We start from the raw sequence: 27,650 nt of genomic DNA on the forward strand, positions 1-27,650 counted from the left end.
TTTAAAAATCCTTTCAGTCATTTCATCTCAGGGAACACGTCCATTCACTCTTGTGAGGATCCCAGTGTCTGAGCACAAATTGAGTTGTGGCACTAAAGTCAGTGCTCAGGTTGGTTAGCAAGAGATGGTGATCACTTGAATAGCACTGCCCCAGGTCAACTGGGCAGAACTTGATGGCCAAAAATTTTCTTTACTGTAAGGACAAATTCTTTTTACAAGGGGAATCCTGAAGACCGGTATTCTGTAGGCCTGAAATTTTATTATTAAAAATATAGGACTTGAAGAATCTCCTTGTAAAAACAATGTTATTGGCTGATAACCCAGCCAGAATTTGGGAAGCAGAGGAGATGGAACTGAACTGTGTGAAGGAAGGAGATTAAACAGGGGTAGAATAGAAAGAAAATGGGAAAGGCCCCAAAGACACTCATTCTGCTTTACCATTTGTTTCATCAGGCTGCTGGTCTGAAGCATGCCAAAGCTGGGTATTCATGTGTTCCCCTGCTTTGTCTCTTTCTCAGTAGGACTTTTGAACCGATGTGGAGGGGAAAATATTGGGCTGCATGGACCTAGATGTTATTTTTCAAAGGAGGACCAAGAAATCCATTTTGCCACTAATCGGTAAGTACAGTATAATTTCCCAAAGCTCAATTTACAAAGAAGGAAATTTAATAAATAGCTGAAGATACTCCTGATTGATTCTGTGAGGTTCTGAGAGTACACTTGTGGAATCCTAAAGAAGTGGTTGCCTAGTAACCGATATAAGCAGCTTTGGAATCTAAAACTAAGGAAGGTTTAAGATGGCAAAACCTTGTTTCCCATTGAAGATTGTGTGTGGGAAGCCACTTTAAAGGTAATTTCAAAATACTGCTGCTGCTTCATCAGTATGTGAAAGGAGCTTGTTAGCATCAGATGAATGATGAGAAGCAGTCAGAAGTAGTTGAAAAGATTTTGGATTAGGTGTCAAAGTGTCAGTTTTGCTAGGTACTAACTCGTACTGTGATCTTAGTTACATGTCTTCTCTCTGGACCTCAGTTTCGGCATCTATTAATAAAACAGTTGCGACAGATTGTCTCTATGCCAGAGTTTCCACAGTAATCTGATGAGACAACGCTCTTGGTTTAGTGGTTAGGACTTGGTACTTTCACTGCCATGGCTGGGATTCAGTCCCTGGTTGGGGAACTAAGATCCTGCAAGCCATGCAGCACTGCCAAAAGAAAAAAAGAAAAAGAAATTAAAGGGGGGAAATGTAGGGAACTTTCTGTTAAGAAAGAGGCAGCAGAGAGAGGGTATTTGAAATACCTGCTTAAGTGTTCCCTGATCACACTCTCCTCACTAACTAAGCTTCTTTCATAAATCCCATGGATACCTCCTGGAGCTATAGTTTAATGTGTATAAAAACCTCTGAAATATTGGTTAAAATGCAGATTTCTAGGCTTCACTTGCAGCCTCCTGAATCAATATTCTAGAGTGTGGGACACAGGAATCTGCATTTTAATGAACTCCTTAGGTGATCTTGATGCAGAAAGTCTTTTAGCTATATCTAACAAGCACTGTCTCAGAAGCTGACTGTCCCCTCTTGGGCCCTACCTCAGAACTTCAGAATCTGGAGGTGGAAATGAGAGTGTACTACATTTTTAAAACTCTCAGAAGATAAGGTGCTATGGCATATAGCATTTCCTTCTGTAGCAGCTTCTACTGCTTTAGTAACAGAAGGAAAAAAACAAGATGTTATTCCTTTTGTTGCTGTTTAGTTGCTCAAGCGTATCAACTCTTTGTGACCCCATGGACTGTCGTCTGCCCAGCCCTGCTTGTCCATGGAATTTTCCAAGCAAAAAGACTGGAATGGGTTGCCATTTCCTTCTCCAGGGGATCTTCCAGATCCGGGATTGAACCTGTGTCTCCAGCATTAGCAGTGAGCCACCAGGGAAGCTCAATTATTCCTTTTAGCATGCATTAATTACCCTTCTTCAACTATTTCTGTAGAATAAAGGCAATAGACCAGGGGGTGAGGGTACAGGACTGGAAAGATGAAGAGTGGAACTAAATTTGGAACCCTCTCAGATAGCACCCATTTTGAGTCTGGATTCTTCTATCAGGTTTAACTGGAGGTAGAAACCTTCTAGCCCCACTCCTGCCTATCCAGTCAGTTTCCTAGCAGTGTAAGAGATGATGCTGGTGGTTGCTGTTTACCAGATTACAGGGCCTTGGTCTGCGGTCATGTCAGGTTTGAGTAATTGTACGATGCCATTTATTCAGTTTCTTATGCTGTCCGTGCACAAAAGCACCTGGGACCTGCAACTCTGCTTTTGCTTCTTAAGGGCTATTTGTTGGGAGGGGACCCTCCCGCCGTGTTGGTCCAGGTAACATTTAAGTTTGGATAATATGGAGCTTCCAAACTCCTTTTGTAGGTCTTTTCTTCCCCCCTCTCTTAACTACCTGCTGCTGCTAAGTCGCTTCAGTCGTGTCTGACTCTGGGCGACCCCGTAGACGGCAGCCCACCAGGCTCCCCTGTCCCTGGGATTCTCCAGGCAAGAACACTGGAGTGGGTTGCCATTTCCTTCTCCAATGCATGAAAGTGAAAAATGAAAGTGAAGTCGCTCAGTCGTGTCCGACTCTTAGCGACCCCATAGACTGCAGCCTACCTGGCTCCTCCGTCCATGGGATTTTCCAGGCAAGAATACTGGAGTGGGTTGCCATTGCCTTCTCCATCTTAACTACCTAGGGCCCTAGTATTCCTAAACTTTTCCCTTAGCGCCCAGTGCATCTAACTGTGGGGTCCCAGCAACTTGCCTTCTAAAGGATAGTACTCTATGTTCTAAATCAATAATAACAGTTTCTCTCAGTTACACAATACTTTGCAGCTTGCAAAGAACTTTCATACATGTTCCACTAATTTTTACCTTCATATCAACACTATGAACACTATCAACACTGAGAGTCTGAGCAGGTGTCAGGCTCTATTTCCAGATTGGTGAACTAAGGCAAACCTTACAGTACAAGATAGTTGGACGGCATCACTGACTCAGTGGACAAGAGTCTGAGCAAGCTCTGGGAGATGGTAAAGGACAGGGAGGCCTGGCGTGCTGCACTCAATGAGGTCCCAAAGAGTCACATGACTGAGCGACTGAACAACAAGGCAAACCAGGGTTATTAAATCATTTGCCAAGAGTAACATGACTGGGAGGTGCAGAATCTACCTGACAAGCCTCTTTTGACCAGATCCTAGAACATTTTGTCCTGTCCCAATTCCTTTACAAAGACATGTCCATATGTGTATCCTTCTTTTTCAATAAGCCATCATCTTAGATGACGATAACTATTCCTTGAGAATTTATAATAACTGATAATGATAATATCGTGTTCTTTCTGGGATGATAACATTGTGACCAAAGATTGTATATGTCACAGGCTAAAGGGCTTATATCTGGGGACACCCCAAATAATTCCATATTGGTGAACTTCAGGGCGAAACCAGTCCTCATTCGGTTTGGGTGTTTGGGTTCAAAATGCCCCCTGACTTAGAAGCAAAATACTAGCACATTGATAGGTTAAGAATGATGAGATGTTCTACTAGGCAGTACAAAAAGCAGGAGTGCACTAATACTGTTTTCATCTAAGCAGTTCATTTTCCACCAGGCAGAACAGACACTGTTCAAAGAAAAATGTCACCTTGTGAACACGCGTTACCCTTGCCCTAATTTTTTTTTAATCTAACTTTAAAAAATACTCAGTGCCCTGTGGCTATGTGGCCTTTGTGACTGTGAAGAGATGAAACAACTAAATTTAATGTTATGCCAAACACTCATGGAGGGACATCACAGTCATCATGTGTGACTCAGTTTGAGTTAGGTTATTAATTCTGGCCTAGTGACAACTATGTCAAAGCTGGCCCTTCACAAAAAGAAACTCACCAAAAGGCAAGATTTAATACACAGAAGACAGTGGGATAAATCAAGCCCTAAAAACAGCAGGTGCTATTCTGGGTGTTGTGAAGGGAAGAGAGATGAGTCAGATGTAGGCTAAACAGTACCCTGTGCACAGGGCAGGAAAGGCAGGTACTCAGCATGACAGGAAAATGATCTCGCTTTCATGATTACATGTTGGGTGGGGAGGCCCTACCTGCCCCTGAAAATGGCAAGGCCAACACAGTGCATTGGTAGGGAGTGGAGCCTGGGCCAAAGCCAGTGTGGCACAGAATTAAGTGCTCTGAGGCTGGATCTGAGAGCTGACTGTGAAGCCTGACTCTCCTATTTATGGCCAGTGTGATCAGAAGTAATTTACCAACCCCTCTGAGCCTCAGCTGCTTCCCACAAGCAATAAAGACCATAATATCAACCTGGTGTAAAGCTCTTAGCAAAGTACTCTAAGTAAGTAAGTAAAGTCGCTCAGTCGTGTCCGACTTTTTGCAACCCCATGGACTGTAGCCTACCAGGCTCCTCTGTCCATGGGATTTTCCAGGCAAGAGTATTTAACTATAAATTATCGTTATTAGGCTAAGGAAATGCTTCAGAAGGAACATTTCTTTAAAAAAAAAAAAAGCATGAACCCCAGGCATTTGTCCTCTGTAGAATTTTCCATGCTAGCTAAAACCAGGAAACAGCTTGCCCAATAGTCAAGAGCAAGGTGATTTATCTCCTTGATAAAACATTCTGCAGCTGTAAAACATTTTAACAGTGAAGACAGTGTAGCAATATGGAAAAGTATTGGGTGATACTGAAAGAGCAGACTGGAGATCCTGTCCTTATGGTGCTGTTAAGGGGTCAAATACTTAATGGCGCAAGGTGTCACAGGGTAAAAGTTAAAATAACTGAAATGGACTAGGAGAGGTTTGTAAATTTGTGTGAGACATGGCGACCTGGATAGGTCAACAAAGAATTACAGAGTAGGCAGGAATTGAGCTGTCCTGGAAGAATGGACAGAATTTCATGTCCAGGGCACAGAAGGAAGCTCTACTTGTGATAGGAAGGACACTCAGAGAAGAGCTAGAAGAGTCAGGAGAGGTTATGTCAGGACAAGGTCATAAACAGGTCATACTCAAGGAGAACCCTGAATGCCAGGCTGTGTTGTCTGAACATTGCACTGTAAGTTTTTTGAACAGGGAGAAAGCTGTTTGGGGGAACCTTTGGGGGGAAACTGGAAGCATGGGATACTGTTAAAAGGCAGTAATCTCTCAGGAGATGAGGGGCTGAGCTTTGGGACAAATGTGAGAACCGGAAGCAAAGGTCTGACACCAGGAATATTTTGATTGTTGCAGCATCTCTTTCTTTTGTCTAACTCACGTGGCTTCTCCTTGCTCCCTCATCTCTTCTCCAAGTCTTTTCTTACTGGCTACTATGGGCCACCAACTTCTACTGACCTAGAGCTCTCATCAGTTCTTCCCTTCCCCTTAACAGATGCCTGGTCACACCCCCAGGCCCTCCTCTGGACCAGGCAGTCTGGAACGAGGCATTTGCTGGGAAACAATGACTAGGACAGAAAAGAGAAAGACCATTCTTCCACACGGTTTCCCTCAGTCACTCCTCCCACGGCTGGGATGGGGCATGATTTTCTCCCATGTAAAACCAAGAAACAGAAAGGAATGTGCCTCCATTTCCGGTGTGCCTCCAGTCTTCCACTTCAGCCCACAGCACTGTGCATACCTCAAGAACAAATACCTGAACAAGGCCAGTGCAAACCTGACGTTTTCTCAGGAGGTGGTGTGGCAGCGAGGGCTGCCCAGCATCCCTTACAGCCAGTACAGCTTTGACCATCTCTACGACGCCAGTGGCATCATTCAGCCTCACCAGGTCAGGAAGGCCCGGCCTGAGAAGAAGCCCATCTGCCTCAAGGTCTCGGATTCTCTAGGTCCCCCAACAAACGTCACCTCCCAGGCTGTGAAGACGAAAAGTTATGCCAATCTTACAAAACTGAAGAAGTCAAAGACAGCTAGTGCAGGCCAGGAGGCATCTAGCCCCCTCAGTCTTCATCCAAGCAGAAAGCTGGACATGCTGGACCTGTCACTTGCTCCAGAAGTGAACCTGGAGGAGAGGGAAACCTGGCTTCCGCCTCCTGAGAAGGAGGCCAGAGCCTGGGAGGCCGTGGTGCTGGAAAAGCTGAACAAGCGCACTGCCCGATGGATCCAGAACAAGCGTCCTCCAAGGCCAGGAGTGTCCACCAGTAAGTGGCAGAGCTTCTTGCGCCAGCAGTATGACTGGAGCCACATCCGCGATGAGCTCACTTCCTCCAGTGACCTGGACCTCTTGAAACAGCTGGAGGAAGAAGAGACGGCAGAATTTGAGGGTCGAAGTGTCGTCCTGCCCACCCAGGCAGAAAAGAAGCCAGAGCTGCTGCTTCCTGTCTATTATCGGTAGGCTAGCCAGGGCCTCGGGCGTGCCTTTGAGAACCCCTGGTTCCCCTTCAAGGACTCCCAGGTGGGCTCACAGCCCTCATTGCAGAACTCTCCCATTAGCCTCTTGTGTTTTCCACCACCAACCTACTAAGACTTCCACAAAGTAAGGTTTCTCAACCTCAGCCCTCTTGGCATCCTGGGTTGGATAATTCTGTGTTGGGGGCGGCCGGCCCTGTGCACTGTAGGATGTTTGGCAGCATCCTACTGGAAGCCAGTAGCACTCTCCACCTGTGACGACCAAAGATGTCCCCAGATGTTGACATATGTCCCTCTGAAGGACAAAACTGCTCCCAGTTGACTACCACTGCCTTTAAAGGAAGGAGTTCTTAGCCTTTCCCAGCAGAGCCATTCTGCTGTTCCAGGTACTAACCAGGGGCTCCTAGAAATGCATCCGTGGTGAGAGTGAGGACGGCAGAGGCCTCATGGCTGTGAGGTTTGGTCCCACCTTACTCTGAATAAGCAGCCAGTGTGTCACTCACTTAAAAACTGACTGGCAGCAGGATGGAGAACTAAACAACCTGAGAGAAGAGGAGGATTGCTATGCATTTTCTCACAGGGCTTCCTTTTCATGTGTAACTAGATGTAAGACTGGAGCTGTTACAGCCCTGATTCCTAGAAGCGAGCTAAAAATAAGTGGCAATATTTATTCCTTCATTTATTGCACAAATATACATTGCACTCCCACTACTTTCCAGGCACTCTGTGAAGTGCTGGGAATACAACGTAAATGAGACAGCTGTGGACCTATCCTTTAAGGAGCTTACAGTCTGTCCACTGAACAACCACACGTGAGAGATAAAGTGAGGTCATGGAGGAGGTGGGCTCCCTTCCCCAAGTCCAGGCACCCTCTAAGGGCACCGATTTTAAAGCTACCTGTCCCCCCTTTTTCCCCCTCTCAATCCTTCTAAGACTGCCGAATTACTTGCCCCAAGTACAGACAGCTGAAACCACGCCTGGCATGAATAAGACGGCTGAGGAAATAGATGAAAAGGGGAGCCTCTACAAGCCCGCAAGCCAGAGCCACGTTCGACAGGTGAATCCCCGAGCTGGAAAGTTTGCTTACTCCACAGACAACACCTTTGAACAGGAGATTTATTTCGGTAATGGAGCTGGGGTCCTGTAGTTGGGGCTGAGGGGGACATGGAGCAGGGAGGTGGAAGGTAGCAGGGAGCTGGAGGTGTCACGGATGTGGATGAGAGGCCCTGGATGAACCAGGTGTTCTTGGGAACATCTCCTGGTTAACGAACATGGGAAGGTTTTGGGCAGGGGGTAGGGGGATGCACGGTGGGGATAGGGAGTAGGTATCCAATGGGAATGGGACTGCTTCTTCCCCGTCTCTCTATCCCCCCGTGCTTACTGAGGAGGTAGTGGAGGTTAGGATGGCAGAGCAAGCAAGATATGGCTTTGGGAACAACCTACCTCTTCTGTGCACACCCTTATCCCTTCTCTCACTGAGATTATTCCCCCACTGAGGTACTGTGTTTGAAGAAAAATCCTAGACTTTGGAGATCTGAGTTTAAATCCTGGTGTAGCCCCCTCCTCCTGCTGCTGCTGCTGCTAAGTCACTTCAGTCGTGTCCGACTCTGTGCGACCCCATAGACGGCAGCCCACCAGGCTCCCCAGTCCCTGGGATTCTCCAGGCAAGAACACTGGAGTGGGTTGCCATTTCCTTCTCCAGTGCATGAAAGTGAAAAGGGAAAGTGAAGTCGCTCTGTGCGACCCCATAGATGGCAGCCTACCAGGCTCCTCTGCCCATGGGATTTTCCAGGCAAGTGTACTCGAGTGGGTTGCCATTGCCTTCTCTGCCCCTCCTCCTCCTCCTAACCTTCAGCAAATTATATAATCCCTGTGAGCCTTATGTACCTTATTTGTAAAACAGTATCAACTAAAAAGGTCTTCAAAGAGACGGGAACTATATAGTGCTAATGCCCACCAGCTTCCCCATCCATCCCACTAGCTTTTAGGTGCCTGGGCTTCCGGGATACACAGTCTAGGACTGCATGCTCGAAATTGTTTCTTCTTCCCTACCCCCATCTTGTTCCTAAAATGCTTTCAACTGAAAGTCTTCTTAAAGTGTTTAACAAAATTATCCAGACGAAGGTATTTATGACTGCTGAGAGATGAATTAGGGAACTCTTCATTAGTATCTAGCTTTTCATAGGGGACCATACCTATAAGTTAGGTTCTGACTTGGTTTCTGGGCCATTTTGAGGCCACCAGCTCATACTTCCAAGCAACAGTCACCTTCAAGGGATGTCCCCGGAGCACAGCAGCCATGCGTACCAGAGGCTAGAGTAGGGCAAAAGGAAGCTGGTCTCCTGTGTGCTTCTTGCTGAATCCTTTCTCCATCTTCCCCATTAACCAGGCATACCCACTACCTTGCTTTTATTTATAGTTCGCCATCCATGTACATATCAATAGGCAATAATTTTCATTTGGCATTTTAAAACTTCATATGAAATGAGATCATTCTGTATTTGGTTTGGTTTTTTAAATGGATTTTTCTGGGGAAATAAAAGGAAATTCAGTCTGATCCTGGTGACTAAAAACCCAGAAAGAGAGGAGGAGGCGTTTCTAAGGACTCATTATTTCTTTATCTGTTCACAGATGAAGTCCAGATTGTCCACCAGATTGGTGCAAAGAGAGACCAAATTCTCCTGGAAAATCTCAATCGATACATCAAGCAGTTATCTAAGGTCTTCCCTGAAACCCCAGAAAGGTGGACTTCTCAGCCAGTTCCTGAATCAAGTAAGCAGGAAGCTGATACTGATAATGGGCGTAAAGATGGAAGTGGGCCTATTTCGTTAAGGTCCCTGTTCTGCAGGTGGGGACACCATCAGCATCGAGAGGAGTCCCTCCCAACTAAGAATCATCTCATAAAATTATAAGATATTAACTGTAACAAGGAGAAGCCTCTGTGGCCCATACAGCTGAAATTAGACAGAACTTAAGTCTAACCAAGCAGTTTAGGGCCAGTAATTACTAACAAGACAGATCCTGGCTTAACAGTTCCAAAGGAAGTGCATTAAACCTCTGATGTAGCACTCTACCCTCCCACTCCATTCTCAGCCTATACCTGCTTCAGGCCCTAGGGTCAACCGGTGTCTTAAATTTCCATTTCATGAGTATCTCATTCTTCATTCGGTATGTTAGGTAAGGAAGAGGGAAAGAAGTTAACCAAGAAATCAATTTCTGAAACAAAACGTGCCCATCCTCCAAGAGACTGTATCTCCATTGCCCGTGACTCTTCTTTGCACTGTCTCTTCAGATGGGCCCCCTGCACGCAGGAACTAGCAGTAGTAGCGGCCCATTCTTTTTCCCACCAGCCCCTAACCTGTCTCTAGTGTTGCCTGGCTCTACAGGAAACGGCCCCAAGAGTAGACAAGGTGCTAATGACGGCAGGTATAGGCAGTTTCCACCAGACTCACACATACACCCTTCTTCTTGTTGAGGGCTACCATTATAAAGTGGTGAAGAAAGCATGTAGCAAAGCCTTGGATTGGGTCTTGGCAAGTCACCTTCCAGGGCTACAGCTGCCTCCTTAAAACTGAGACACTAGGGACTTTCTTGGTGGTCCAGTGGTTAAGACTCCACACTTCTATTACAGGGGGCACGGATTTCATCCAAGTTCGGGGACCCATGATCCTACATGCTGCTGGGCATGGCCAAAAAAGCAACAACAACAGTAAAAACTGAGACACTAATCAATCCTACAGCAAGGCACTTGTAAACCCTTCAGTTCAGTCTGTTCAGTCGTGTCTGACTCTTTGCAACCCCATGGACTGCAGCACACCAGGTTTCCCTGTCCATCACCAACTCCAAGATCTTGCTCAAACTCATATGCATCGAGTCAGTGATGCCAGCCAACCATTTCATCCTCTGTCGTTCCCTTCTCTTCCTGCCTTCAATCTTTCCCAGCATCAGGGTCTTTTCTAATGAGTCAGCCCTTCGCATCAAGTAGTCAAAGTACTGAAGTTTCAGCTTCAGCATCAGTCCTTCCAATGAATATTCAGGACCGATTTCCTTTGGGATTGACTGCTTTCCTTTAGGATTGACTACTTTGATCTCCTTGCAGTCCAAGGGACTCTCAAGAGTCTTCTCCAACACCACAGGTCAAAAGCATCAATTCTTCAGCGCTCAGCTTTCTTTATAGTCCAACTCTCACATCCATACATGACTACTGGAAAAACCATAGCCTTGACTAGACGGACCTTGGTTGGCAAAGTAATGTCTCTGCTTTTTAATATGCTGTCTAGATTGGTCATAACTTTCCTTCCAAGGAGTAAGCATCTTTTAATTTCATGGCTGCGGTCACCATCTGCAGTGATTTTGGAGCCTAAGAATATAGTCTCTCACAGTTTCTATTGTTTCCCCAACTATTTGTCATGATGCCATGATCTTAGTTTTCTGAATGTTGAGTTTTAAGTCAACTTTTTCACTCTCCTCTTTCAATTTCATCAAGAGACTCTTTAGTTCTTACTTGCTTTCTGCCATAAGGGTGGTGTCATTTGCATACCTGAAGTTATTGATATTTTTACCAGAAATCTTGGTTCCAGCTTGTGCTTCATCCAGCCTGGCATTTCACATGATGTACTCTGCATGGAAGTTAAATAAGCAGGGTGACAATATACAGCCTTGACGTACTCCTTTTCCTATTTGGAACCAGTCTGTTGTTCCATGTCCAGTTCCAACTGTTCCTTCTTGACCTGCATACAAATTTCTCAGGAGGCAGGTAAGGTAATCTGGTATTCCCATCTCTTTCAGAATTTTCCACAGTTTGTGGTGATCCATAGTCAAAGGCTTTAGCATAGTCAATAAAGCAGAAATAGATGTTTTTCTGGAACTCTCTTGCTATCTCCATGATCCAGCGGATGTTGGCAATTTGATCTCTGGTTCTTCTGCCTTTTCTAAAACCAGCTTGAACATCTGGAAGATCTTGGTTCATGTACTGTTGAAGCCTCGCTTGAAGAATTTGAGCATTACTTTGCTAGCATGTGAGATGAGTGCAATTGTGTGGTAATTTGAGCATTCTTTGGCATTGCCTTTCTTTGGGATTGGAATGAAGATTGACCTTTTCCAGTCCTGTGGCCACTGCTGAGTTTTCCAAATTTGCTGGCATATTGAGTGCAGCACTTTCACAGCATCATCTTTTAGGATTTGAAATAGCTCAACCGGAATTCCATCATTTCCACTAGCTTTGTTTGTAGTGATGCTTCCTAAGACCCACTTGACTTCTTCGCATTCCAGAATGTCTGGTTTTAGGCGAGTGATCACAGCATCGTGGTTATCTGGGTCATGAAGATCTTTTTTGTATAGTTCTTCCATGTATTCTTGCCACCTCTTCTTAATATCTTCTGCTTCTGTTGGGTCCATACATTTTCTGTCTTTTATTCTGCCCATCTTTGAATGAAATTTTCCCTTGATATCTCTAATTTTCTTGAAGAGATCTCTAATATTTCCCATTCTATTGTTTTCCTCTGTTTCTTTGCATTGATCACTGAGGAAGGCTTTCTTAGCTCTCCTTGCTATTCTTTGGAACTCTGCATTCAAATGGGTATATCTTTCCTTTTCTCTTTGCCTTTAGCTTCTCTTCTTTTCTCAGCTATTTTTAAGGCCTCCTCAGACAACCATTTTGCTTTTTTGCATTTCTTTTTCTTGGGTATGGTCTTGATCACTGCCTCTTGTACAATGTTACAAACCTCCGTCCCTAGTTCCTCAGGCACTCTATCAGATCTAATCCCTTGAATCTATTTGTCACTTCCACTGTATAATCATAAGGGATTTGATTTAGGTCATACCTGAATGGTCTAGTGGTCTCCCTACTTTCTTCAGTTCTTGAATTTTGCAATAAAGAGTTCATGATCTGAGCCACAATCAGCTCCCAGTCTTGTTTTTACTGACTGTATAGAGTTTCTCCATCTTTGGCTGTAAAGAATGTAATCAATCTGATTTCGGTATTGACCATCTGGTGATGTTCATGTGTAGAGTCATCTCTCATATTTTTGGAAGAGGGTGTTTCCTTGTAAACCCTTAGTAGCTTATAATCCCACTCCCTCTCTCAAATTAAGAACACTAGAAAGGAAACAATAAATGAGGAATTAATGGCCAATTATATCCTACTTTTAATGGCAATATATCAAATATGGAATTTTATGAGCAAATCTTGTTACATATAAATATATTTACATTCCTAAAGATTTCTTAAACATATATAAAGGTTTGTAGTACCTTATCTTTTCTTCCCTACATTTATCTGCTCATCATCATGGCTTTATCATGTCTGTAGTCACCACCTGTCATGACTCCCAATGGGACTTGTACCCAGTTTTCTACATAATCACAGGAAAGCTGGTTCTTGACAGTTTTGTTTTGCATTGGTGCTAGCTAGGAATAGGCATGTGATGCTGGCTGGGAACTCAGGCCCGGGGAAATGGGCATAATACCTCATACTGTCGCCCCGCACAGCTTGCAAGCCTGTGAAAGGAGCCATGCGCTGGACAGCTTTGCCCACACCAGCCAAGGATCTGCTGCTGAAGGTGGGTGAGAAGGACATGTCCATGCAGACCAGGAAACTGAAGAAGCAAGCAGAGTCACTGAAGGAGAATGTGTCTTGGGAACTGGTGGTCCTGCGAAGGATGCTGCAGGAATGGAAGATGGCCTGGGCTCTAAGTGAGTGAAGGAGGGGTGCAGGGGCCGGTGCGGGGCGGGGGGATTGTCCTGACATAGCAGTCATTTGTGAAGGAAGAAGTTCTCACCTTGGCCAAGTATTTCTCAGTCTTTGAAAGTCCATCCCTCTCTTATGAAGAATAAAAATCTGGTTGTCTCATCAAGGCTAGACTAGGTAAGAGCTTTTCATACAATGGCAGTTGCATTTCTCTGGATGCTTTTCACCTGGGCAGGTTCTACATCAGTAATTTGTGGAAACTCACAAACCAGAGAATTCTTCACAGGCAGAGACCCTATCTTACTGACCCCTGAAATGTCACACTCGATACATGATGCATGAAAGAAAGGGTGAATATGCTGCCCAAGCAATGGGAATGCAGTGATCAAAAGAAACTGCAACTGGCTTTCCAAAATTCTTTTGTAAATTCGGAATTCGCACATATTTACTTTGCCTTCACAGATTCCAGAATAGTGTGCCTGGAGCAAAGGAAGGGCCCAGCAAGGACTGTTGAAAACTGCAAGATTTGAGGACTCAAGGGCTGTGCTGGCTTTCAGAACGAGAAAAACTAGTTTATATAGTACAGGAAAAGAGAGGTGATCCATCATGTAAACTGGTTCAGATAAACAGAAAGGATTGAAAAAGAGATTCTGAGTAAAAACTACCAGTAGGGAGCACCTACTGGAGAAGGCAATGGCACCCCACTCCAGTGTTCTTGCCTGGAGAATCCCAGGGACGGGGAGCCTGCTGGGCTGCATCTATGGGGTCGCACAGAGTTGGACACAACTGCAGCACCTTAGCAGCAGCAGTAGGGAGCACCTGCAGGTGGTGAGAGCACGGAAACAAAAGTCACACCTATGACAGTGTGGCTGTGTTGTAGCCCAGCTGGCAAAGAATCCACCCACAGTGCAGGAGTCCTGGACTTGATCCCTGGCTTGGGGAGGTCTTCCGGAGAAGGGAAAGGCTACCCACCCCAGTATTCTGGCCTGGAGAATTCCATGGACTGTATAGTCCATGGGGTTGCAAAGGGTCGGACATGACTCAGTGACTCTCACTTTCACGTGCGAAAGTCATGTTTTGGTCATGTTTCTTTGTGACCCCATGAACTCGAGCTCAGCAGGCTCCTCTACCCATGGAATTTTCCACACAGGAGTACTGGAGAGGGTTGCCAGGCTAGCCTCCAGAGAACCTTCCCAACCCAGGGATCGAACCTGCGTGTCTCTTGTGCCTCCTGCATTGACAAGCAGATTCTTTACCACTAGCACCATCTGGGAAGCCCCTATAAAGAGGGCAAAGTACCCTTGATCACTGTCTTATTGTTCCATTTTCCAGATGATAACAATAAAGAGTTATTTATGGGAATTCCCTGGCGGTCTAGTGGTTCAGACTCAGGCTTTCACTGCTGTGGACCCAGGTTTGGTCCCTGGTCAGGGAATTAAGATTCCATAAGCCATGCAGTGAGACCAAAAAAAAAAAAAATAGAAATTATTTAAACAAACAAAAAAGATAGAATACAGGATGGGATTGGGAGGAGTTTTGTTTGAGAATTATTAATACCTAAGAAGATTCAGCTCAGTTGGTAAAGAATCTGCCTGCAGTACAGGAGACCCAGGTTCGATCCCTGGGTTGGGAAGATCCCCTGGAGAAGGAAATGGCAACCCGCTCCAGTATCCTTGCCTGGAAAATCTCGTGGACAGAGGAGACTGGTGGGCCGCAGTTCACGGGGTTGCAAAGAGTTAGTCAGGCATGACTAACTCTTACTTCCTTAAGAAGATTCAGGGAGCATCAGAGAAATAACTTCCTCAAGGCGGCATCTCTGGGGCCCTTTATGCTCCTGAGCTGTTTTGCTTGGATTGTCCTAGGGGAAGGGGCCTTCTTGTCACCTGTCTGCAACACAATATCTAACCCTAAGTGGTCCTCTTCTAATTCCCCTCCTGTGGTGTAGTCATCGAGTGGCACCATGAGACTATTGAGGGCCTGCTGCAGAGCTTGGTGGACATCCATGATGACGTCCGGATCCAAGCCATCGTCACTTGTGCCACAGCTGCTTTAGAACGGCCCCGTGCAGCCATCAGTCGAGGGGACTCCGGTAAGAGCCACAACTGGACTGCTCGAGAATATAAGCAATCCATAGAACCACAGAAGTTTTGAACTGGCAGGGACCTTGGAGGTTATCTGAGATTATTTCACAAAATGGAAACAAAGACCCAGAGACTGGCCTGAATATACACAATTTCTCAGCAACAGAGATGAGTTTAAAATTCCTGACTTCTGATCGAGTGCTCTTTTGCACTAATTTCATCACCCTTGGATGCTTAGTAGTTCACAAGCAAGTTCACATTGTTCTGCCTTGAGAGATCCCATTCATAATAGCCAAAGAGTATATGTATACATGTATGTATATGCACACTTTTCTCCCAACTGCAATTTAGTCCTTCTTTTGACAGCATGTTGACAGTCTCAAACTCAACATGTCCCAAACTAAACTCATCACTCTTGCCATTAGACCCCTCCCCACATCCCACATGGCAACCAGCAGCCCCATAACCCAGCCAGTTTGAGTCAGGAAGCTGGGAGTCAGCCTGGACAAAATCCTTCCTCTCCCCACAACTAATTGACCAATAGATTCTATGGATTCTGCTTCATAAACATTTTTTTTATTATAAAAGAAATACAAAGTGTCATTATCAGTCAACACAGAGGAGTTTAAAAGGAGGTTCCTTCCAACCCACCTCCCAGCCCCAATGCCACCCCACGCCATTTCTAGGGTATACAATGTTTAGTTTGGCATTCTACAACTTTCTGTGCTTTTACAAACACATGCCAACATATATGTAGATTTTTCTATTTATTACAAAAATGAGTGTTGAATTTTACCAGCCATTTTCTAGTTTTTTCTCCTTTAATTTGTGGAGATAACGAATTCTAGTGTTAAAATCTTAGAATAAATCCTAATGGATCATTCTCTTATTACTCCACTGGATTTGATTTGTTCATATTTTAAAATGTTTTAATATATTTGTCAATTAAATTGGTAATTTTGTGTTTATTTACAGTATTTTTGTTAAGTTTTAGTTTTTATTAGTTTTGTAAAATGAATTAAGAACCTGGCCATTTTTCTCAATGGCTGTATAACCTTTTGAAAAAGAAATGTCAATAGAATTTTTCTTTGCTAGCAATAAGCGATTAGAAAAGGAACATTTCCCATCTACAAGAGCTAGAACTATAATCTACTGAGGGGCTGGTTTAACAAGACACAGGACTCAGATGACAGCACTATAAAATGCTATTAAAAGGATATAAAACCTACTGACTCTTACTAACCCCCAAGTGCCCTCTCAGATACCACCTTTTCTGTATAGCCTGGGCTGACACTTTTTCCTTCTCTGCTGCTGGTAGCATCCTAATATTATTCTGTCCTTATATTTATCATCTGTCATAATTGTCTGTTTACTTTTCTGCTATCTCTATCAGGCAAGGAACTTCTTAGAGGTGGGGACTAAATTTATCTCTACAAAATTGTCAAGTTTTTAAGGTTTCTTTTCACTTATTTCCAGTCTACTGAGTTCCAGGTATGAGCATTTAAATTCCAGCTTTTCGAATCTGTTGGTCCCTCTGCTAGGAAATCTCTCTCTTGACCCGATCAACTTCTAAACATGCCCCTCAACTTTCAGCTAAGACATCACCTCCTCTGAGGAGTCTTCCCTGCCCAACCCCGCTGCTATATGCTTCCACGCACGTGCTCAGTTGTATTCAACTCGTTGCGACCCTGTGGACTGTATAGCCCACCAGAGTCCTCTGTCCATGTTTCAACATAGTAGTAATTTTAATTTTTTTAATTTAAATTTTTAATTTAATTTTTTCAACATAGCAGTAAGGGATCTCCAGGCAAGAATACTGGAGTGGGTTGCCACTTCCTACTCCAGGGGATCTTCCCAACCCAGGGATTGAACCTGTATCTTCCACACTGGCAAGAGGATTCTTTATCACGGTAGCCCCTGGGAAGCCCATGCTTCCACACATACACATTTTTTAACTGCTTGTTTTCTTGAGTATTAAATGGGGTGATATGTATTAGTGCCTGGCATAGAGAAAACCTTTCATAGGTGGGAAGAGATATTACCTTATCTCCAGATACAAAGAACACCTTTGTCTTTCCCTATCATGTGATCCCTTTCCTGGGTGTTGAGATTTTGATTTGTTTCCTCCCCACATCTTCCCAAAGAATATTATCTTACTCATTATTTCTTGAAATACTCAATTATTGACTTCCATCTGATCCCCTCAAAGACACATATTTCATCTAGCCCTTTCTAAACATATGGCATAGTGGCTTACAGCAGTGGTAAAAAGGACAAATGAGAAATTTTATATAAAATCTTAAGAAGCTTCTAGCTCTGCTACATCTTGGGAAGTCACTTATCCTCTCTGAACTTCAAACTAAAAATAGGAAGATAGTTGTGGACAAAAAGTTAACACAACACTTTCCCCTTCTACTTGAGAAATGAGCTTTAGTTAAATGCCTACCTGTTGCCCCAATAACCTGGGTAAGGACAGAAATTATCTTTACAGGCCACATAGCTTATGATGAAAATGAACCCTGACTGCTAAATGACATTTGGACTGGGAAGAACTACAAGTGAAACATACATGCCTGAAGGAGGCACCGTGCTCCAGGCTCCCAGGAATGCTGTGACTTATCAAGGCAGGCCCTTTGAGGACCCTGGAATTATATCCATGGAGTTGTTATATAAAAGAGTTAATAACTCTGATGGAACATAAGATTTATGCCCGGAGTCGATTCTATGCTCCTGAGCTGTCCCCAGAGTGCTAGACAAACCATTCTCAAGAACTCCTGCCAAAAGGAACACCTGATGCTTCCCTGTGGGCAAACTATGTTCCCGTTCCATTTCCTTCCGAAGACTAGTGGCATGTATGACCTATGATAGTCTTGTGAGGCTGTTTAGTTAAATCTAAAAGGATTCCTGAAAAGCACATGTTTCAGGTAAGTTCCACAGTAATACCTGCCTTGCCTACTTCAGTGAGGGTTAGATGACAGAATCAGATAATGAATACGAAACACTATCTGAGTGGCAAAGCACTACCTAAATATATTTGCTATTATTACTAAAATTACAAAAATTGATTTTCATCACTAAAATTCATGGTGATAGCCACCATAGCCTAGTAGGAAACATATTCATTTGGCCTGAATACAGCTCTGCAGAGACCAGATGATAAAGATGTGAGAAGAGGAATACCCAGCACAAAAGTTAGCCTTAAAATCCCACCCATTGTAGGGGTTCAGCTAAACTCTAATTAAGTAGCAGTAAGCATCTGCAGCTGAGGCTGAAATGGCCCCCATGAGGCTACAGGGAAAAGCTGTGTTTTAGAGAAAAGCAAAGGGACTAGCTAACACCCTCTTACTGGCTCACTTTTGATCACAGACAAGGAAATGATGAAAGCCTCATCTATTCAGGACTTGCCAGAGGTTCTACAGCCCCCGCTAATGGCTGCTCTTTGTGACAAGAATGCCAATGTGCGGATGGCAGCAGCGGTATGCCAATATGCCATACAGTCACATAATCCTCTTGCCCAGGAAATCATGCAGACTGTCCTTCTGAAGGGTGAGTAACTCCTTGTTACTTCCGATCTGGAAATATGGGGTAAAGAAAGAAATCTCACCATCAGCTTTTCCTGATCCCTTCCTCTCCACCATCCTGCTCTTACTTTTGATATTCAGAGGGTTTCTTCCTCCCGGGTACTTTACAAGACAGGCACACTGCCACCTAGTGGTACCTGGGCTAACCGTGTCACAGATGCATTTGACGAAACCATGTCCCCTTTGCTGTTCGATTTTTCAATTGAAAAGATAATGTAACAAGATTAAAGAATACGTTCTAAAAATTAAAAAATCCACTTGAACACATCATGCTTCCATTTTTGCACATTAACTTACAGTCAGTGTCCACATGCATTGTTGGTGTAATACCAGCAAAAGGTTCTGTCTGATGTTGATAGGCTCTGGTACCTAACTACTCTGAAAGACGGACTTGCTCCTTGCATGGTGGCAGGGGTGGAGGACAACTGTCTGACCAGTTCGGCCTTCTGCACAGACACTCAACAACTTAATTCGTCTGTCCTAAGAAAGCTTCCACTCCAGACTTCCCAGTCTCTAGCGAGAGGAACAACTGTTCACTCAGGCCAGAAGTGACTTACTGCTCTGTTACCCAACAAAAACATTTTAGGATTTGACTTTTCAGGTTAAGGTTTTCAACCTACATTTAGAACCTCGATGTGATCCATTTAAATGTGATTTAAGTTAGAGATTGAATATCAGACTGAGGGGGTACAGGAAAGTGAAGCAAGCAGCAGTCTTGTGTACCAACCCAGAAGCTGCTCTCTCTGTGAGGAGAAGAGATGGCTATTCTGGCCTTTTTCACCTCACCGTGGCAGGTAATACTGTGGACAGCTGGGCTGCAGCTCAGTGCCTGGCTCTGGAAGGTGCTGCCACTTACCCTGTGATTAAGAGGATCCTCCACCAGCTGTTTCATAAGAAGAATGAGGACACTGAGCAACAGTCTTGTACCCTCCTGCGCCATCTCAGTGGAAAGACAGTATGTGTCCATTACAGGGTCAGAGAAAAAAACCAAGTTTGGGGGGAACAATTGGGTCTCTGAGGTCAGTGCATGTAGGGAACTGAAAATGCAGATGGGAACTTGCCTGGTGGTCCAGTGTTAAGACTCTGCGCTTCCATAGCAGGAAGCACTTCAGCCCCCGGTCTGGGAACTAAGAAAGATCCTGCATGTGAAGTGCAGCGACAAAAAAATTTATAAAAGAAAAAAAGTGCGGGTGGTTGGGTAGGATGATCTCACACACAGGTTAAACTGGACTAGGTGTGGGTGAAGTGGGGTGTGGACAGGGAAAAGTGACAACAGCTAACCGAGAAAGGTGAGGCAAGCAGACTGCAGGTGGCTTCTAACTCTGCGCTGGAAGACTTACAACAGGCAGAATTTGCTTGTGCTGCAAGTTTACCATTGAAAACCACACAGACATACAATTGCATTTACTTCTGGTAGAAATGTGAAACTCAGACTGAGGCATATACAAACCACTTTAGGGGGAAAGATGGTTAAATCAAGAAGGTCCTAGGAATTTTCTGTTCAGATTACTAATCTGTATTTTTTCCTTGACATCAGTTGGCTTGGATGGAAGAGGGCCCCATTGTAAACCCACTCTTTACTTTGCTAACAAGCATCCCATGTGTTTGTGACATTAATCATGTGGGATGCCAGATTAGGATGTAACTTCTTTAAGGTCCCAGCATCTCTAAAAGTGACCATGGATCTCCATACAAGTCTTCCATTTCCTCAGACCCTGATACATACCATGCTTGCTGTGGAGCTGAATAGTCATCAATGGAAAGACCGCATTGTGGCCTGCCGGGCTCTCTCCCGGATCGGTGGAAATGTCAGTTTGGTAAGCCTTCTCTTTCTGTTTGCAGGACAGAAGGTCTAAGCAAAACTGGGCTCGGGAGCTCATCCACTTTTTGCTGCTATCTAGTTTCCCATTCTTACCAAAAAGATCTGTTCCAATATTGCTGCCTCTTAGCCCTAACCCAGAATTATCTTCACATGCCAACATATTGTTCTGTTACTTAAGCCACTGCTTCTCAGCCTGGTGGGAGTCCACAAACTGTAACCTATCTACAGTGAAATAAGCAAAAAATAAAAATAAAAAAAGTTTAGAAACTTTTTATAGTAATTTGACATTGCCTCCACATCAAGGTACTTTATAAGTATCTGTCACCATAGCCCCCACTTTCAAAGAGCTGACATTAGTGTTGGAGTAACAAGATCAACATATACAAATGATTCAAGAATAAGAGATAAATGTAATGCACTCTCTTAAAACTCTTCAGAGAGACATTAGTATGGGCTGAACTTAATAAAGTTCTGTGAAGGAGTGTGGGACAGCTGAGCAAGACTTAGAATTAAGGAAAGACTTCCAGGAATGGGAAACCCTGACCATCATCTAGGCTTTCAATTGACTTCCTTCTTGCCATTATTTTAAAATCAACTTCAGCTGTCCAAATGGGCTTTTCCCCCTCTTCTATACGCCATTATCTTTTCCTTGTAACACTACGCAACTCCACAATGGCCCAGAACACTGCTGTTTTTGACCCTTGAATTTTGACATGGAAAGCACAAAACTTGGCCATTTAGTATAGTCAGTATAATTCTGGACTTCCCTGGAGGCTCAGATGGTAAAGAATCTGCCTGCAATGCAGGAGACCCAGGTTCTATCCCTGGGTCATTCTAGTCTGGGTTAATTCTGCCTGGACCTTGCTGCTAAAGTCCGGGACCAGAAGCACAGGTATCACTTGGGAATTTGCTGGAAATGCAAAAATCTCACCCCAGGTCAATTCAATCAGAACCTGCATTTAACAATGTCTTTTTAACACGATCTGATTCATCTGCACATTCACCTTCTCAGCACTTGTCACTCAGGATGGCCTATTGGAAGTAAAGAGCCATGCAGAGCAAGCAGGGGATGGGGTAAAGATGAGACCGTCACATGAGACTGATGGGGTTGAACAACATGTCCATCAGTCCTGTCACTTGTTCAGTGAGCCTGCAGTTTCTGACCTCATCTTACATGTTAGGCAGGTAGCTAGCACTGGGTATGCAAAGATAACATGTCTTCTCTTGCTAAATGTTACACGTAAACAGTTGTAACAGATGCAGCTGTAAAGTATTACGGAGATTTCCTATTGCTTACAGAAGGCAGAGGTGAGTTCTCTGAGGACAGGCTTTTGAGGTCAATCCTAAAAGAACAGGAAAACATCAGGTATCAAGGGTGGAAAGGGAGCTATTTCAAGGAGGGAGAATAGCTTAGGGCACATTACCTAATCACCAAGTCATTTTTATCCCTTCTGCTTTGAGAGATACACTAACACATAGGGTGGCCAAAGGTCCTAGCTGGTCTGGTACATAGGACTTGCCCAGGCACATTGGGATGAGGTGGTCACCCTACTCATGTATCACCTTCAAATTTCAAGAGTCTCTAGTGCAGCTGACAATATAGTTTGGTTAGTTTAAAGCATGAGCTTCAAAAATAGGCCTGGATCTGAGTTCTGGCTCCAGGACTCAACATGTTAACCATGAGTAAGAAATCTAAGCCTTCATTTTGTCACCTGTAAGTGGTAGTATCTGCCATATGGGATTATTTGGGAGGATTAAGTGATGGTTAAAACTGCTTATTAGTACAGTGCCAATTACAAAATGGGATTCCCAGGTGGTTCAGTGGTTAAAGAATCCGCCTGCCATTGCAGGAGACAAGGGTTCAATCCCTGGGTCGGAAAGATCCCCTGAAGGAGAAAATGGCAACCCACGCCAGTATTCTTGCCTGGGAAATCTCCTGGACAGAGGAGCCTGGCAGGCTACAGTCCACAGGGTCAAAAAGATTTGGACACGACTTGGCAACTGAACATGCAAAACTGATGCGGTGATAAATGGTAGCTAACTGTTATACCTATGTATAGGATATGAAACATAAGTTGATCCAGCTGATGTTGACTGACTGGAATAAGAACGTGAGACACGCAGCTGCCCAAGCTCTGGGGCAAATGAACCTTGGAAAAGAAGTGCATGACACAATCAGGTAAGACCTTGTCAATATGGAGAAAGAAACTGCATTTGTTGAGCTGCTCAGTATGCTCAGCTTTGTACAAGATCCACTGCAGATTTTTTTTTAATAAAATAAGTTAACAGTCCCTATAGACACTAAGAATGTGGCTAAGAGAAGAACCATTAATTGAATGCCCATTAAGTGTTCAGGCACTGTTTTAAGATGTCTTGAGTTCAAACGTATGACATGATTCTGATTATACAAGATACATGAATGCCTAGTAAGGTCAAGTTTCATGAAGGATGGATAAAACTACATAAGCAGAGAGAAGGTAAGACATTCCATACTGGAAGCCAAATACTGAAATGAACATGACACATGTGAAGGCACAAGAGAAGAGAACTTGACTTAAGCAAGAGGTTTCAAGTTTTCTTTATTCAGTCATTCAAAAGGGTTTAGTATCTAGCATACACTAGGTAATGGGGATTCAAGTAAATAAAACAGTTGAGGTGTCTACCTGGTGAAACAAATTAATGGGGATAAGGCTAACTAGGAAAGGGTGGGGGTGGATAATGGTGAGCCTACAGAAGCTAGATTTCAGCCTGAGGGCACTGGAGGTAGGAGTAGGGGTAAAGAAAGGAACGGAAAAAGTTTGAGGAGGGAAAATAAAAGCACCTGTGCCTTACAGACTCAAGCTAGGTCAAGGAAATTTCCAGGAGCGTGTGGAAGCCCTCTACCTGATTTGTGGGCTCAAGCTTATGACCGCCAATCTTCTCCCGAGCTTTCTGGACTGCTTCTCTGATGACTTCATGGCAGTTCGGCGGGCAGCTTGTTTGGCAGCCGGTGCCCTGCGGATCCATGATAATATGGTGAGTCAGGGACACATGTACCCTTCTTACCTGATTAACCCAAGAGGACATTACCCTGTGCTTCCCTCATACATAGATCACTCACCATTCTGTAGGGACACAGAATATCAGAACAGGAAGGTGAGGAGATACAGAGGCCACACCAACAGTTAGGACCACACATAGCTCCAAGCCAGCCTAGACTCACTCTAGAGCACACCCCTGAATCCTGTTAGCTCAGTTAACCAGCTTCTCATTACACGCGTGCTCATAGGCTTTGGGATCAGCTCCAGTGGATGGAGTTATAATCTCTAGTTATTAGAGGAAAACCTGATGGAGGTATTCAAAAGAAGCCTATATGGCCAGACATCTGTGAGCTGGGAAAATCAATCTCTAGACAGAAGAGAACACTGTGTTTAAGCTAGTACTTCTGGCTCCAGCTCATTTGTCACTAGATATATCACTTTTCCAGTTAAAGCACATTTTAGAGAAGAGCGGACCCTGTCCATTCTTTTTCTTATTCTCTCCACTCAACACTGCCTTTTATCCGTCCTAGGTCCTTGAATGCCTTCTGAATCTGATACAGGGAGATCCCTGCTGGAAAATCAAGGCCTTTGCCATTCGAGGTATTATGGCAGTGGCTCCAACTCCTCTACCTCTAATACCTTCCCATATTTTATACAGAGGATCCCCAGAATCTCTTTAGGAAGAGGGTAGAGGGGAAGGGAGGGGATGATCACAGCTTCTCAGAAGAAATTAAAAATCATTTCCTTCAATTTTTAGTTAAGGATCCCAAGTCTAGGTCTATGTCAAACTTGTTGAGGTAGAGGACTGACAAGGCAGTCCCTGCCAACAGGTATGAGTTCCAAGTATGTATACACTACTGGATATATTTGCTTTCTGTAGAGGTGTCAGCCATAGGACTCTGTAAAAGTCAGACCAGATTTAAGACTGCTACAGACCTAAAATCCTGCCCTTAAATTTCCTGGAGCTTCTTTTTAGGGATCTTTGAGATTGCTTCTGACAGTCTGGCAGGTCCCTGAGAATCAGCGCTGGGCAGAAGCATGATATGTAACTATACCTTCTTTTCCCCTTACCTGACTAGGCTGGTCTTCTGAGTTCTCTATCCCATATCTCATCCCCAGGTAAATACGTTAGTGTATTCTCACATCCTAATGGATGAGGATGGTATTGAATATCCCCCTCCTGGGAATTCTCTAGAGAATTCCTAAAATACTAATACTATTGTCATCTAAAAGGGAAGATATCCACTGGAGAAGGGATGGGCTACCCACTCCAGTATTCTTGGACTTCCTTTGTGGCTCAGCTGGTAAAGAATCCACCTGCAATGCGGGAGACCTGGGTTTGATCCCTGGGTTGGGGCGATACCCTGAAGAAGGGAAAGGCTACCCACTCCAGTATTCTGGCCTGGAGAATTCCATGGACTGTATAGTCCATGGGGTCGTAAAGAGTCAGATACAACTGAGCGACTTTCACCATTTTTCAAAGACAATATACTTAGTTTAGCTTTTGCAATATTTAATTTAGCAAGCGGTTGCCTATTCTTTCTTAGTATTTACTAGTAAGGCCACTTCTGGGTGCTAGGATACAGCCAACTCAGTCTTAAGTGACAGTGGGACATGCCCTCTAATCTCTGCAGCTTTGGGGCAAATTGGCTGCGTGAGTCCCCAGCTGACAGACCTCCTGCTCTGGGCTTTCCACTATGAAGAATCACCAGGTGTACGACTAGAGGCTTGCCGGAGCATCCTAGCCCTCAAACTTCAAGGAGACCGGGTCAGGGACACCTTCCTCGACGTGCTGCTCCTAGAGACCCATGAGGCTGTTCTGAAGTAAGCACTAACATCTGGTTCTTGCCAAGACCTCCTGTACTGCCAATCCTTCCAACCTTGTTAACAGACTATGTCCCTGACTCTTCAGGCTGCTTAACAGCTAATCACAGGCTTACCTGTGCCATTCATCTACTTATCCACGTAGGCAACAGAAAAACAGGACTAAGTTAGATTGAAAGTGAAGCTTGTGTAGTTTATGTATTTGTTCAGCATTCCAGGTGGTTTTTTAATTCAATTAACATTTATCAAGTGCCTACTTAGTGACAACAGGCTTTGGAGTCCAAAAGAGCAGGATTTGAACCCCAGCTCAGACATATGCTAGCTATGTGAGCCTGGGTAAGTTAATTCTCTGAGCCCATTTTCTCATGTATCAGATGCAAACGGTAGTCTACCATATGGGTATGTGGTGGTGATTAAGGAGATAACATGTTAGTACATGTCATAAAGGTGTTCAATAAACATTATCTATTAGTACCTTCATATATGTCATCTCAAAAACTACAGAACACCCCTGCAAACTAAGCATCATACCATTTTTGCAAATAAAGCTCAGCAAAATTGCACAGTTGAGACTGGAACTTAGGATTCTTGTCTGATTCTAAGTGCTGTATTTTCCACCTCCATGCTTTCAAGGATAGGAAGATTTAATCTAAGAAGTCCTTCTTACCTTTCAGAGAAATTCACCATGCAATGAAGAGACTCAACTTAGAAAATGAAGGAAACCAAGAAATGCTTCAGGAGATCAGGAACAGGGTAGATAAGTATAAGCTATGTTTTCAAGAAAAAATTCAGGGTTCTCAAGAGTTCCTCCCTGGTGGCTCAGTGGTAAAGAATCTGCCTGCCAAAGCAGGAGATGCAAGTTCCATCTCTGGGTAGGAGAGATTTCCCTGAAGAAGGAAATGGCAACCCACTCCAGTATTCTTGCCTGAGAAATTCCATGGGCCGAGGAGCCTGGCAGGCTACAGTCCATGGGGTCGCAAAAGAATCAATACAACTTAGTGACTAAACAACAAGAGTTCCTCAGACTCCCTTCCCAGCCCCTTCCCCAAGCATGAAGATACTTTTCACCAGCACAGAAATATTTTCTACAACCCCACAGAAAACAGTATCACTTGAAGATACAAAACACATCTGTGCAAGACAGGATTATAAAATAAAACGACAAACAGCAGAAGTCCTATTAGTCCCATCAAGTAGCCGTTGAGATCAGTTTGTTGTTGTTTCTGAAATACTGTTTCCTTCCTTCCTGTGTTCTCCCCACTTTTCTCTAAACCCAAGTTCCTTCTTTTTTGCAGATGGGTATAAAGAAGGAATGAGGGATTGGAGCTGACCCCTAAATTTTCTTTTTCCTTCTATTTTTCTTACTTCCTGCTGCTGCTGCTGCTGCTAAGTCACTTCAGTCGTGTCCAACTCTGTGTGACCCCATAGATGGAAGCCCACCAGGCTCCCCCATCCATGGGATTTTCTAGGCAAGAACACTGAAGTGGGTTGCCATTTCCTTCTCCAATGTGTGAAAGTGAAAAGTGAAAGCGAAGTCGCTCAGTCATGTCCGACCCTTAGCAACCCCACGGACTGCAGCCTACCAGGCTCCTCCATCCATGGGATTTTCCAGGCAAGAGTACTGGAGTGGCTTGCCATTGCCTTCTCTGTCTTACTTCCTAATCTGGGCTTTTTCCCCAAAGGAACACTAGCTAAACAGGTGGTTCTAATTTTTCGAAGCTGCTGGCAGAGATGAGTAGAGAGGAAAGACACTTTTAAAAAGGCAAAGATTCTTTCTAAATATAATTCACAAAACCAATTTCACATCAGGCATTTCTTAGCAGATTCATCATGCCCAAAAGATAAAATAAATTTTTCATTAACAGGTGTAAAAATGTCTAACCAACATCACAAGAAAACAATGTTCTCAGGCATTTTTATGTACCACCTAATATTAATAAGCATGATGCAATGTTACTTCATTAACACTTTTTGATGATCGGCAGCCTGATACAGTTTTTTTTTAATCATCATCTGTTCTGTTTCAGATTCAAACACTAAGCCAAAAGGAACTGTTGATACAGAAAGTATTCAAGATTGAGGCAGCCATAAGAAAAGTGAAGGAGGAAGCAAAACATATTTATGTGCAACCCAAAGAAGGGCAAAAACCACTGAAGCTCCATACTTTTCTCCAAGAAATTTTTCAGGGTAGGTTTTCTAGGAATGAGTCCTATGCCTTGATTCCCTTAACAAGCCTTTTCAGGACTGGATGTCTGGGGACTTTGTTGTGA

The 27,650-nt window shown here is 44.1% G+C and overlaps 1 protein-coding gene across 1 annotated transcript; it reads left to right on the top strand.

Moving 5' to 3' along the window:
* Positions 1–27,650, top strand: HEATR4 (HEAT repeat containing 4). Its single transcript, XM_088840182.1, has 15 exons — positions 1–618; positions 5,394–6,346; positions 7,298–7,488; positions 8,996–9,136; positions 12,854–13,057; positions 14,998–15,141; positions 18,500–18,679; positions 19,509–19,669; positions 20,427–20,531; positions 22,597–22,715; positions 23,371–23,551; positions 24,087–24,156; positions 25,191–25,380; positions 26,055–26,133; positions 27,408–27,650. The coding sequence occupies exons 2-15, from the start codon at positions 5,394–5,396 to the stop codon at positions 27,648–27,650; spliced, it is 2,961 nt and encodes a 986-aa protein (XP_088696308.1). The 5' UTR covers positions 1–618.

This window comes from Moschus berezovskii, chromosome 9 (assembly GCF_049115385.1).
Source record: "Moschus berezovskii isolate FMDL1 chromosome 9, NW_MosBer_1.0, whole genome shotgun sequence".
Lineage (NCBI taxonomy): Eukaryota > Metazoa > Chordata > Mammalia > Artiodactyla > Moschidae > Moschus > Moschus berezovskii.